The sequence below is a fragment of the Schistocerca gregaria genome, chromosome 6, assembly GCF_023897955.1.
Source record: "Schistocerca gregaria isolate iqSchGreg1 chromosome 6, iqSchGreg1.2, whole genome shotgun sequence".
In the NCBI taxonomy this organism is placed as follows: Eukaryota; Metazoa; Arthropoda; class Insecta; order Orthoptera; family Acrididae; genus Schistocerca; species Schistocerca gregaria.
In genome coordinates, this window is record NC_064925.1 from 388662024 (window position 1) to 388675632 (window position 13609).

Below are 13609 nucleotides of genomic sequence, written 5' to 3' on the forward strand. Positions count from 1 at the left end.
TGCACTTGAAGGTGCCTCAAAGGCAGAGCCTGTAGGCAAAACAAGTGACACATGAGGAGTCCCATGTGATGCGCCAGTCTCGTCCACTGCTACACTCTGAGGCAGCAGGCCGAAGGTGACTGACTGTAGCCAAAACCTCATCCAGCTGCTCGCAAACTGCGGCCAGCTCCTCCTGCGTACGCACACAGCATGCACACATCATAGCCGTCCTAACAAGACTAACTGAAGAATTGAACTATAAAAGCAGACAATCTTAGATATGCAACTTGCTAACCTCCTGATGTGTCACGCGTTAATGAGCTATGTAGCTGGCTGTTCAGTGAGCAACTATTACACTACAGAATGAATGAATTTACACTTACAAAAACACGAGATTAAAGCTCTTAAACAAAGAAACACATATACACACAATTTAATAAATATATGATGTGGAAAGCACAGAAAATATAAACACTTAACATGCCGCTCTGTAGCTGAGAGATGGAGTCTTTGGAAGACCCATATGCAAGACCTGTCCAATCCATCCACCCAGCACCACCTACCCCAGTCCCATCACAGGCTTATCATACCCCATCAGAGGCAGCCATGTTATATACTAGCTCTGCTGCAATCACTGCACATCGTTTTACACTGGTATGACAACGAGCCAGCTGTCAACTAGAATAAATGGCCATCACCAAACAGTTTGCCAAAAACAAGGTGGCTCACCCTGTGGGACAACATGCAGCAGAGCACAAAATACAAGATTTCAATGGTTTGCATCACAACCCATGCCAACTAGATCCTCCCCACTGCCACTAGCTTTTCTGAGCTGCACAGATGGGAGCTATCTTACAGCACATCCTTCTCTCCCGCAACCTTTCTGGTCTAAACCTAAGGTACCTGTATCCCCGCTGAATCTGTGTCCCCACATCAGCAAGTTGTGTGCTGTTATGTCATTTCCTAGTCTATGAAATTGCTTGCCCAACCATCAGCCACCTGCCCCCTCTACCTGCAGCCCTAGTATAGCATTGCTTCTTGAAAAAAGTAATGTAAATCACTTAATCAATATGTGACTTCAGTGGAGCTGCTATACGTGCTCAGAGAATTGTAATTACTATTATTTCTGTGTTGTATATAAGAAAAGATTTCATTGCCTTCTCTTGCCTTCTTCTTTGTCTTCTGCGCCTGGTTGATTCTGATGTCGCATTTAGATTATGATCTGTAAAGAATTATTTCTACTGTATGTAGTGTATTTAGAATTTCTGCTAAATATGTGTGTCAGTATTTAATGCAGTATGTGTTTTTGTTAGTAGCAAGAAAGTACCTTCCCTGTCCCCTTTATTTAATTAATTATGTAACAGTTAAATGTTACAGTGGCCATTTGTAATTGCATTGTTGAAGCGACACCAGTGCTGTTAAAATTTGTAAAAATTTCTTCATAGCTATTTAATTCTGAAAGGATTTAATCCCAGTAAATGTAAAACGGTGTCTCATAATTTCCATTTAATTTTAGGCCAGAGGTACAGTTATATTGAAAGGAATTATTTTAATTGTTTACACTGCCATTGCAAGTAGGCATCTATACTGGAGCATCAAGCCTCACAGAGAAAAATAATTGTTTGAATTTTATATTAAATTTGCTTATCGCGTAACAGTAATGAAAGATATTTTTTTTTTATCCATTGTGTGTGTGTGTGTGTGTGTGTGTGTGTGTGTGTGTGTGTGTGTGTGTGAAAGAGAGAGAGAGAGAGAGAATGTGCTTGCGTGTTTTGCCTACAAGCTTAAAAAAGGAATTGCATTTCAAAAGCTATCAAAACTCTGCACCTTTTGTTTGTGCATCCGTCGACAATGCGATGTTTCTGCCTATTGGTGAGTCGTCTCCTTATTCCTAAATAATTCATAAGTCCCAATCAGAACTTTCCAGAGCTTTCTGTACATTGTTAAAATCTTTGTCTTAGAGAAAGCTCAAACAGCAGTCACAGAATTCAGTTCATTGTGTTTATTTTGTCCAACTCTTGCGTCAACCATTCTGTTAAGATTTCCGTGCTTGTGCAATTTTACGTGGTATGCCTTTTAATGTATGACAAACTGAAGCTTTATCTTTAAAAACAAATGTGTTTTACCATACCAGAATTATATGTAATTTCACAAGATAGGCAGTATATTCATGCTACACTTACATGACGTGCTGCTATAACAGAATTGGATAAAATGTTTTTAACATGTGTAATAAATATTACTGTCAGTCTTGCCTTCACACTTTCCACTCTTGCATTTATAACTGCAGAGTGTAAGTGACTAAAAATCGTGAGTTCAGATGCTTTACATCAAGCTATGGTGTGCATAAAACTGGAAAAAACCAGAAGAATCTTTCTTTTGTGTCACATAAGATCATCATCATCTATCATTATTTCATTGTTTGTCATTAACGTGTAAGAGCTGTTGGATGTTTCATTCTGTTTTCAGGAGTTGTGTTGACTTACCGCAACCTGGATGCACAGGCACAGTCACTAATAAAGGCATGGGAGTGGTCATCTAAAGACAGCATTCTGCATACGCTACCTTTACATCACATTCATGGTGTTGTCAATGCCCTGCTTTGCCCACTCCTCGTTGGTGCCAGGTATCTTAACCTCAGACAATCTCAATGCAAATCTGTAACTTAGTCCGAAGAAAAGAGTTGAAGCATAGTTACTTATTTATCCAGATTTTGCTGAAACCACACACAAATATGTTGTCAGTGTTGCTATTGGCATCACTGTAATTTTTCCCCATCTTCATTTCTCATCCTGTCTCCCTCTTTCCACCCTTTTGCTTTTAATATTTTTAAGAAACATAATATATATATAAACTGTTGACAGGTATTTGCATATTAATTTCAGAGTTGTTATGCTACCAAAATTTGATGCTCCAACTGTATGGGCGAAGCTTCTGGCATTAAATACAGTGGCTGCAGAAAGAGTCAACATTTTCATGGGTGTGCCAACTATGTATGTCAAGCTAATTCAGGAGTATGACCATGCATTTGGAAATAATGAACGCATGAAAGAGTACATTCATTCTGTTTGCTCCCAAAAGATAAGGTAATTATTTTTCTGTGTATTAAATTTCAGCAAAAAGTATTCTTCATGGATTAATATTTCATCATAAATTAGCTTCATTGCTTCCTTTAGGTTACTGAAACTTATGATGTGAATTATAGATCTTCCAATTAGGGTACTCCCAATACTTGCAACATTACAGTTAACTTTCAAAATTCAACAAATTGCATTTCAATAGATTTGCTGCAATATAAAATAGAAAGAAACTTCCACATGGGAAAAATATACTAAAAACAAAGATTCCAAGACTTACCAAGCGGGAAAATGCCGGTAGACAGGAACAATAAAATAACACACAAACATGCACACAAAATTACGAGCTTTCGCAACCAACGGTTGCTTCTTCAGGAAAGAGGGAAGGAGAGAGAAAGACGAAAGGATGTGGGTTTTAAGGGAGAGGGTAAGGAGTCATTCCAATCCCGGGAGCGGAAAGACTTACCTTAGGGGGAAAAAAGGGGGCGCGCGCGCGCACACACACACACACACACACACACACACACACACACACACACACAAGCAGACATATTTAAAGGCTTGCCCACTCACTTGCTTTTGTATCAAGGTATTCTTGCAAATGGTATGGTTCTGTACCTTACTTGTATTATGTTAATAAAACTTTGTGTCATAAAGTCATTTGCCTCCAGTGTTTTGTTGGTATTTGTGCTGCAGCTGTTTTGTTGATATTTGTGCTACAGCTGTACAAGACTTCAGTCGAGTGTAGTTAATTGTTACATATAATAAAGAATTATTTCTCTCACTTTCCTGCTCTTGCATTGTAAATATTGTTATAATGAAACCATCATACAGTGAGAGTGACATTCTTTCTTAGGTTAATGGTGAGTGGTTCAGCACCATTGCCAGCACCTATAATGGAACGTTGGGAAGAAATAACTGGCCATCGTCTTCTGGAACGATATGGAATGAGTGAGACAGGCATGATCCTATCAAACCCCCTTCATGGAGAAAGAAAGCCTGGTTTGTGTGTATAGAAATATTTATCTTATGTTGCCTGTAGAGTAATTCTGGTGACATTTATTCTCTTTCTGTGTGTTGTTAATGTAAGCACATGTGAAACTGCATTTCTAACTCTGACATAGGGAACAGTATCAAAAGACGTTAGAAACCTGACAACTTAAAATATGATGTATTGATTAAGTCCTGTATATTTTGTAAGAAGTTTTGGAGATAACTCTATAATACGTGTGTAAATTAATGGCACAAATGGAAGGATGAATTTTGATATTACATTGACCTTTCAGTTAAAAGCCATACAAATGCTTTCCTGCTGGTAGATAGAGGGGCATAGTTTTTTCACAGTTGTATCTTTCTTTTTATTCCATTTATATAAAAAGTAAAATTCACTTGAGAAAACCATTAAATTAAAAAGCCATTACTTACCTTGAAGAGGGTCTTACCTTCAAGAGGGGAAATTGCAGTGCTACTGATAAAAAGTTAAAAAATTACAAAAATTGTGTAGCTTTCAAGAGTATTATTTCCTACTTCACGGAGGAAAGAGTGATGGACTGGGGACAGTGAGAAGGGTGGGTCAGGTTAATCAGAGCTCAGTATGTGAGGGACCCATCACAGTGGAACAGTGAAATTGTCCCTAGCAATTGTCAAGTCATGATGTTCATTGAACACAACTGGTAGTAATTTTAATGTACATTAAAAATGCAGAGTATGCATAAAATTATTTAATAGTTAGATGCTTAAAGACAGTAACATAACTGGTAATCTGATTCCCAAATCCCAATACAGGCAGAAGTTGGCAGAGGCGTTGCACCTGGACTTCAGTCCCAGTGACGCTTAGAGTACATCTTTTCCCTTTGGATGAGGGAGTTAAAGTATATACCATCTGTCCATAAAGTTCCAAAACTGATTTTATTCCTTGCTTATAAGCAACATCAGCACAGTAACTATGGTAGCCGCTTGAACTAATAGCTGTAAACTACAGATGTTCATTCAACTAGGCAGTTGTCAGCAGGGGTTGTTAGTATTGAACATGTGGCTGTGGTGTGTCAGATAGTTGTAGCACAAATCACAATTCAACATCTCAAAAACATGTTCAAAACATTCTGGAGAATGTTTTGAAGAAAAGGAAGGTACATGCAAAGCTTGTTGTGCACACCTTGTCTCTTGAACAAAAACAATGGTATGTGGATATTGTCTTTGACTGGACAGAAATGCAAAATGTGGACAATTCTAGTCTGGAAAAATTCGTCATGGATGATGAGACTTGGTGTTATCAGTCTGAACAATAACGAAGTGCAGAAATTAATGTCCAGGGCTAGTGCTCCGGTGACATCAAGCATGACAGTCGAGTGGAACAACATCCCAAAGGAGGACTTTCTGACAGTTTCACGTGGTTGTGTGAAAGTTCTGTACATTGTACTCAAAAGGGGAGGAAGTCCGCCCCATTAGCTGAGTGGTCAGTGTCTCTGACTGCCATGTAGTGGGCCTAACCAGGTCAGAGATTTTCTCCACCCAGGGACAAGCTGTTGTACTCTCTTCCTCATTGTTTCATCATCATTAGCTCACCCAATGTGGCGTCAACTGAAAAGACTTGTAACTTGGCGGCCAAACTTCCCCAAGCAGAGACTCCCACAGCCAGCAGTGCCATACGATCATATTGTTGGGGGGGGGGCGCTCTGTTGTTTTATATTAATCCAGTCTCAAAACTTTTTGGGTTATCGTGAGTACTTCATATGTGTCTCACAGCAGTACAAAATCAGAGGCAGAAAGTACACCACAATATGTTGCACAATCTGTGATCTGAGGGAAAATATTCTGATTCCTCGAGACAAGCAATACTGATCCCCTTCATCAAAATAGGAAAGATTGAACAGACCAAAGTAATTATTGTAGTAGAACAAATAATCAATAAATAACATGTAATTATGAAGTCCAAAATAAAGAAAACTTGTCTGTAACATTTATTGTGATTTTATAAGCTATCACTATACCCTACATTACTTGATTCTTATTCATATAATAGTATAGAGGATTTTTTGTGCAGGCAACACTTAGCAGTATTATTTGATACCTAATAGGCCTATGACTCCACATTTCAATCTTGTCCAACTATGTGAAATCTCTCTTAAAGGGTTTGTCTTCCATTATACAAAATTCTTTCTTTTTGAATAACGGTAACTAGTGGACTGCTGCCCCTCCTAATGAACTCCACACTATCAAGCAATTACTGCTGTAACATGTGCCGCCTCCTGTTCCTTCCAGAAGGAATCCACCATCCTGTGCTGCCTCCACACCCGTCATACCAGGTTAACCCATAGTTAGATTTTGTGTAACAAGCCACCATATATTGTGGTTGTGCAGCCTTGCAGATAGTGGAATCCTGATGGAATGCCCCTCTTTCCAGTTCTCCGTGCTGACCATGGTTTTTTGGATTCTTTGCCTAACGTTGACAGACAACTCACGAACAGTTGAACTGCCTCTGCATTTTCTCTTTGAATTGTTTTTATTGACAGACATTATATTTTAAACTACTTTCATGGGGAGGGAGTGAAATTGGACTATTCGTTGCGGTGCCAGCACATTTTTCTACTTATGTTGTCTGTTCCTAATTAGGAATGATGCCGATTTGACTGAGGTATCAAACAGTAGCAATTGCATGTAGTAGTTACTTGAAATGCCATACAGTAACATGTGCCATACGCTAATATAGTGAGTGCAAACTCCTACACTGATGAAAATTGTATCAAAAGAACAATTTGGGCAGGGGGGGGGGGGGGGGATGGCAAGTCTCTACTTGCGTCATAACCCTCACACTAACAAGAGATATCTGGGAATGGGGAGGGATAACATCCAGATAACTATTGCAGTAAACCGATGTTGAATAAAAACTGAGATGTAAGTTTTGAGCCATGAATGATTTGATGTGGACGCTTGGAACTGATAATACCTTGATTGCAATTAGCTTTATCACAATGCCTACTCTGAGTGTTTATTAATGGGGACAGTTACCTGTAATAGTAGGAACGTATATTATTCAGTTGCACATCATACATGCATTAACAGGAAGTTGGTTTTTGATGTATTTGATCAAAGGTAGTTACCTGACTAATATTGCTTGTCACTTTATAACTAGATTAGCATGTAGAACTGTGAAATGTGAACTGATTTTAGGATAAGGAATAGACATAGGAGCAGAATTGATTCACTGGTTTAAGAATATGTCATGGCAATTGCACTTTTTACATAAATGATTATTGATTAGTTTCACACATGCATGCTTTCCAACTCAAAACTACTTAACTATAAATAGTAACATCTGTTGATAACTTTCACCGTTCAACACTACACTTGTTCTAAAAATACTCAAGTCAGATTATCTAGTTATCTTGTAGTCTCACGACTCTATAACCTCCCAGCCACTGCTGCAACTTCAACATGTAGTACCGTCCAGTAGTTGTGATTCCAGATGAGTCCTTGCTTGTTTTGTGCTGTCAACTGTTACCCATAACAAGCCAATCTGTAGTGTCCGTTTCAGCATTGTAGGGCAACTTGGCCATTGTTATACATAGTGATGGCTTAATTCTGCAGCATTTTAGGCAGTACCAAAGAAGCATTTTCACATGTCAGTGTATCAGAGGCTGCCTCCGCGAATTATCTCCATGAATGTTTGCCACAAACTAAAAAAGAATTAAGGCAAGCCAGCAACATGCTTTGTATCTTTGGGGATTCCCCTAACTGTTATACCTCTTTGGTCTCCCTACCCAACTATCAGCACTGCTCCCCCTCTCTTTACAATAACATCTGATTCCACTGTACATACTACTAAATACTAAATAATCTCACAGTTAATAAATATGGTTTTAAGCACAATGGTCAGTATGAAATTACATTAAATTCACCATTTACACATAGAAATGAGATCAGGAGTTAGTAAACTATAGCAATCATCTATGATCAACATCAGTTCACAAGAGCTCATGCCTTGTGTGCTTCCCAGCTCAATTAGTTAATGTGACTGTTCATAGATTGTGTGAGCTTCCTTAATTCTGACATTCACACACAGCATCTAGCTTGTGACATAGTAACTTGCTGATTCAGCATGTTAAAAACGAAAAGTAAATTTGAGTTATTGTTAAGGTGGTAATAAGTGTCTTGTTATAGTGTGTCTCACTGCATGCTGGGTCTGGGGGACCCTCATCCATCACTTCTTTGCCAGGTGCCTTGGTCGTCCCTCTGTTACTATGTACCAACTATTTTTGTGTGTGGCTAGCCGTATTTTCTGTTTTAGGGGTAGCACTCTGACAAACAGTGAGTGCTGTTCCCTTCTCTATTTGTGGACTATAATGGATTGGGGGTGGGTCAGCTGTGGGAGGGTTGCCCCTGTTGCATGCAGAGTACCAGGAACTCTTGCCTGGTCCCACCCACCTGCTGATCTGATTCTCTCTCTCTCTCTCTCTCTCTCTCTCTCTCTCCCTCTCTCTCCCCTTATTTTATTGTTGTCAGTCCAGCTAATATCCACTACATTTTTTTTTTAGCCTTCTCACTTTCACTATTACAAATCTCCCGGCTAGAAAGCATTCTTCACTTTGTTACTGTTTTTGCTCTCAATCTGGTTGGCAGATCAGATGCAGGCGAGGTTTCTCTCATCACAGATAAGTCCTGGCAGACCCCTCGTCTGCTATGACCCAAGTACTGGCCCAAGGAATCACAGGGTATAGGTGTAAATTTAATCTCATGTGAAATAAAAGTTAGTGAATATAAAACCCAAGTTTTTCAGAGATTGCATTGCTAATCACTGCAGTGAGATTTATTTTCTGTAACAAGTTTCGTTAAACATTTCACTGCTACCTGTGCCACTCAAGGCACTCACTGCTCAAGTAATATTAGGAAAAGAACATGTTCTACTGCAAAATGATAGTGTATCTGATTGTTAAGTTTTGTGTTCATGTAACCAGTTTCTTAACAACTTCAACATCTCTTGTGAATTACATTGTCTTGGAGATTTGAATGGTAATTTCCACTCCTAATCAATCACATAGTGAGAGTTGACCTGCTAGACCATGTTCCAGATTTTATGTCTATGCACTCCACAGTAAATTTTATGAAACTGCCACAGCTGCTTTGTTTTAAATTTATTAATCTTGTTAGTTCATGTATTAGTAAATTTCTATGTTTTCAAATATGTGTTTCAGGATCTGTTGGACACCCACTTCCTGGTGTCACTGTACGACTAAGTGATAGTGGTGAAGTGCAGGTGAAAGGGGACAATGTTTTTTCCAGATACTGGAACAGGCCACAAGCCACAGCAAAAGAATTCACAGAGGATGGATGGTTCAAGACAGGTCTGTAGACTTACTGTGAGGAGTGATTTTTAACTTCAAGATATCTCCTCTTATCTTCTCTTTCCCAAAACTTTCTTAGCATAAGTTCATACGTAACACACACCTTTACAGTGAACACCATTACTCCGAGAACTGATTTCCTCCTGGCATATACAATGTTATAATAACTCATGGGACTGCAGCCAGGTTGTGTCGACAACTGCTGATATTTTGACAGGAGCACACTCTGCCATTTTCAAGGCACAGCAATTCAATCCAGTGTAAGGGAATTTAAAACCTCAGTTTTCAGAGAAATTCCAAAAAGATAAAACACAAACACCATCATAAACTAAAGAAGATCGGTCTCAAGGGTTATTGATAGTGAAAGTAAACTAAAAGTGGGCGAGAGAGCATTAACTCTGTTCCTCTGTTTTTTGACAAAGGGGAAAGCAGGATTCCATGCAGATTTTAAACTAAAACTGCCATCTCTATTTATAAGGTTACTTGCTAACTTGATTTCAAGAGCTTCCTTAATAACACCATCCCAGTAGCTGGAAGTGCATGCCATAACCTCTGTGTTGCTATATTCCAAAGGATGACCAGTGCCAAGGCAGTGTTCTGCAATTGCGGATTAGCTTGCCTGTTGTAAGCCTGTGTGATACTTATGCTCAGTACACTGCTCCTTCACAGTCCCTCAGCTGCATCTGGCTTTGCAAACCGAAATCATCCTTTATGTAACCTAAAAGGTTGGTGGTTGAAAAACACACTTCGTATCACATATCCACAAAATACGATCAATCCTCTTTGAAATATTCTCTGCGTAAGGCAAAAAGGCTGTAGACTTTGGTGCCATAATGATAGTATCGCCACTTAATTGGTGCATAGCTAGTCATTAGTGCAATGCACAACTAATTTGCCGTTCACTATAACCATTCCGACAGGAGGTGAGTTGGAGATGGGTTGGTTGGTTGGTTGGCTGTTTGGTGTGTGGGGATTGAAGGGACCAGAGGAGGTGGGTGAACTTGACTAACAAACTCTCAGGGTCCAAGATGACATTGACCCTGTGAACCAGGACACAAAGTTCCCTTTCACAATGGGCCAGATGGTGACAACTGTTACCCTGCAGATGCAATTATGTCTGATTAGCCTTCCTATAAACGGCTTGTCCCAATTTACCATCAACCTTCTTCGCTTATGTCATCTTGGTTTTAAATTCCCTTGCACTGTGCTGACCTGCTGCAGTTATGCCTTGAAAATGGCAGGCTGTGCTGCTGTCAAAATATTGGCTGCATTCCCGTAAGTTATATGAACAACAATGTTGCTAACCATGCAGCTAACAGAACTTTTCAGTCCTTGAATCTGCATATTCAGATAATTTGTAGAAATAATAGGAAATGAAAAATGTTTTTTAATTTTCTTTTTAATTGGTTGGCATTCCTAAATTTTATATTGTGTTAGATGAGAGGTGTCAAATACATTTACACCCCAGTACATACCACACCTATGAACCCTCAGCAGAAGGTAAAGTCAACATTAAACTTATTTCTTTGTCTAGTGTTGCAGTTGTATATAATACAACTCAGATGAAACTAATTTTTATTGTCAGAAACAGATAACATTAACAAGGAACTACAGAACCAGTCAGATTGGCTGTTTTGAAAATTTGCCTAGCTGTTATGAGAATATTTTTGTTTGTGGAACTTTGATATTTTGTTGCTTAATTCTTATCAACTACTACTGCACTTTAGGAATTGTAGACATGTAGCTGTACTCATTGCTTTTAATTCTCACTATATACCTAGAACAACACCGGAAGCCATTTTGTTTTCTTTACATATTTTTATCCACCTAGATTGCCCAAGAGTACTACAGATGTTCCCTTGACCTTTTTTGCCTGTGGTTGATATGATACTACAAGGCAAACTGAAGCTACTGACCTGACTATTGCATCTCATTACACCTAAAGTGCTTGGTCATGTGTGAATCATAGTATGGTTATTGAAACTAGCTGATAAGTTGTTAGACAAGGGTGTTATGGAAATCTGAGAAAAGAGGAAGAGGTAAGCATCAGTTACCTTTAGCACTTTTTGTGGTGTGTTCAAAAATCAGAAAAAGAAGTAGCAGAATGGAACATTTTAGATCATACCTTGAAAGCATTTGGAAGACTACTACAGCAAAATGTTGTACACCAGATTGCAACACAAATGCCGCTTGAAGTGAGAAATAAAAAGTCACAGTGCCGCTTCTTCGATGATGACCTTAACTCACACTACGCACAGAGACAACAGGCAGAAGCTCACAAGCAACTTGGAAATAACAGTTGCTGTATTCCTCTTTCTGAGTTGTGTCTACTGGTTATTTTATTTTCATCATTGGAGATGGGGCACGAGCACAAACTGTGAAATGACGGCTAAGGCAAATGGCCATACCTTGTGAGGTTCAGATTGAGGGGCAATTGTGTAAAGCGGCTGATCTTAAGATGAGCACAAAAAATGAACTTTGATCAAGCTTCGCTTAAATATGAAGCTACTGCTAAGAGATAACCAGCAGTTGTGCATCAGATGCTGTGCTCATAACCATATAACTTCCCAGATGTATGGTTACAATGATTTCCTTAAATGTTTTTCCATGAATTCCAGGATGTTGATTTATTACTTTAGAAAAGTAATATGCAATTTTCTACCCCACCTTTATCCAACTGAGTTGATTATCCATCTCAAGTAACCTTGATATATACAGGACATTGAAATGTGATCTTCCCTCCTCCCTTTTCCATGCTCACAATATGTACAAGGCCCATAAACATTAATATTTAATGTGAGTCAGTGTACCCACTGCAGCTTTTGTCCCCTAATCAATATTGTAAAGAAATCTTTGCAATTATGTACTTAACATGTCTCAAATGACAGGCAACTTCATGCATTTTCAGGTGACACAGCTGTCGTAGAGGATGGCTACTACAGACTGCTCGGTCGGACATCAGTTGATGTCATTAAGACTGGTGGATATAAGGTGGGTGCGGTTGACATAGAAGCCAAGCTGTTGGCGCATCCAGCATTGGCAGATGTTGCTGTACTTGGTGTTGAAGACCCCACCTGGGGACAAAGGGTAAGTGTTATTATCTAGTGGGTTCCTGTGAGTCACTACAGCCTAAAATTCCTTAATGATTTCAGGGAATTTGTGGTCAGAAGTTGTAAGATATTATCTAATGATAACCCAAATGAACGCACCCACAGCCTCATAGACACTGATTGCTCATCAGTGGCTGTTGAAGCCAAACCAGTGTTGTTGCTTCACCGCTTCAGCCATTGAGCACTGTTATTGAAATACACGATACTATTTTCTAGATTAAAACAGAAATAAACCGAAATTTATGCGTATCACAACTATATTAAGTCCGTATTAGTGAGCCATGTGCTGAACAGTCACCTTTTTGTGGCCTTTATAGGCATATGAAAAAGGGATGGACCAAAAACTTGTGCATAACACTATGTCGTCCCATATTATTGTGAATATGAAGCTGATAGTTGCATGCAGTATCACTTTTAAGATTTGAGACGGTGCAGTCTTTATCCTGGCAGCAGCAACAAATCTTAGTTGACATATTGTTACTTCACCCCTTCAGCAATTGAGCATTGTTATTTAAGTATGCTGTATTGCTTTCTAGATTAAAACAGAGATAAACTAAAATATATGCATATTATAACTATATTGAGTGCCTATTTCTACCACGGATCATTCTCCCTCAAGTAATGAAACTGTAATTGTTTTTATGTGTGTCAAATGGTATTGTTAAGCAGGATTTTTTCTGAAATCCTTATGACCTGTGTGGAAGAGTGCATATACCACAGCAACAATTCCAAATGGAGATAGACATTTCTTGCTGCAGGCATGTCTCAGCCTTAAGTATGTGGTGTGTTCTGGACAATTGGTAGGCATCATGATGAAAACCCCAAATATCTGAAACATTGACTAAACAAATGAGGATGATCACAGGATTGATCTGCCAATCTTGTCAGAGAGATTTTATTAAATCTTTTATTTTGTCTGTCCTATTTTTTACCACTGTTAAGGATATGATGTTACTCTTCCTTCTGTCCTTTTTAAAATAGAGATCTGCACTGCTTCAGTGACTCAGAGAGATTAAAATTAATGACAGAAGTGAAATGCTGGCTACTTAAACAGAAAACAGACATCATCTGGTTTATTCCATCATGTCACCAAGTATATAAT

At 38.8% G+C, this 13609-nt stretch overlaps 1 protein-coding gene across 7 annotated transcripts in view; it reads left to right on the forward strand.

The window, feature by feature from the left end:
• Positions 1 to 13609, forward strand: part of LOC126277937 (malonate--CoA ligase ACSF3, mitochondrial) — a 67561-nt gene that overhangs the window by 31263 nt on the left and 22689 nt on the right. For all 7 annotated transcript variants that reach the window (XM_049977526.1, XM_049977522.1, XM_049977523.1 and 4 more), the window contains 5 exons: positions 2449 to 2605; positions 2865 to 3065; positions 3913 to 4058; positions 9248 to 9397; positions 12306 to 12484. In XM_049977526.1, the coding sequence (XP_049833483.1) occupies positions 2449 to 2605; positions 2865 to 3065; positions 3913 to 4058; positions 9248 to 9397; positions 12306 to 12484 (833 nt within the window). The remainder of the gene's footprint in view (positions 1 to 2448; positions 2606 to 2864; positions 3066 to 3912; positions 4059 to 9247; positions 9398 to 12305; positions 12485 to 13609) is intronic.